Source organism: Myotis davidii, unplaced genomic scaffold (assembly GCF_000327345.1).
Source record: "Myotis davidii unplaced genomic scaffold, ASM32734v1 C63033823, whole genome shotgun sequence".
NCBI classification, from domain to species: Eukaryota; Metazoa; Chordata; class Mammalia; order Chiroptera; family Vespertilionidae; genus Myotis; species Myotis davidii.
In genome coordinates this window covers 1-692 of record NW_006361145.1, presented here as the reverse complement: position 1 = coordinate 692, position 692 = coordinate 1, and the positions used below count along the sequence as shown (strand labels likewise).

Sequence of the window (692 nt, the reverse complement as noted above, 5' to 3'; positions counted from 1 at the left end):
GCGTCGGTGGAGGAACCCGATTCCCTTCCCCGAGACCTTTGCCGGCGACACCGACCGGCTCCCGGAGTTTATCGTGCAGACGGGCGCCTACATGTTGGTGGACGACACCCTGTTCTCCAGCGATGCGCTGAAGGTGACGTTCCTCATCACCCGCCTCACGGGGCCTGCCCTGCAGTGGGTGATCCCCTACATCAGGAAGGAGAGCCCCCTGCTCAATGATTACCGGGGCTTCCTGGCCGAGATGAAGCGGGTCTTTGGATGGGTGGAGGACGAGGACTTCTAGGCCAGGAGACCCTCGGGCCTGGGGACAGGTGCTCTCGGGGGAGGGTCCCCGCGCCGGTGGCTGCCGCCCAGACCGCCACAGGCGTCCTCCCACCGCGCCTCCCCGTCCCCGTGTTCCAGTGGCGGTGATCTCCCCCGCGCTCCTGTTCCCTCCCGCGTAGTGCTTGCCTTTGTTCCAGGAATAGCGCCCCAGGTTCCTGCTGCAGCTGGGCCTGGCTCCGGAGCGCGCCGCCGCCCTCTCCCGCCAGCCAGGCCCCTCCCGTGCGGACTTGGACTCTGTCCTGGGCTCCAGCTGCGAGCTGGGCTCCCGTTACACACTGGACAGACCCCCACAGACCAGCGGTTGCCAACCTCTCCCTGCCAGGCTAGCAGGCCTGCGTGGATGTGCCCAGAGACCAGCGCTGTGGCTG

General features: G+C 67.6%; 1 protein-coding gene across 1 annotated transcript; it reads left to right on the top strand.

Moving 5' to 3' along the window:
* Positions 1 to 4: 4 nt before the first annotated feature.
* Positions 5 to 686, top strand: LOC102764144 (protein FAM127-like; the record flags this gene model as incomplete). Its single annotated transcript, XM_006777677.1, has 1 exon — positions 5 to 686. A coding segment is annotated over one exon (279 nt), but the record flags the coding sequence as incomplete, so codon positions are not given.
* Between the last annotated feature and the right edge of the window lie 6 nt (positions 687 to 692).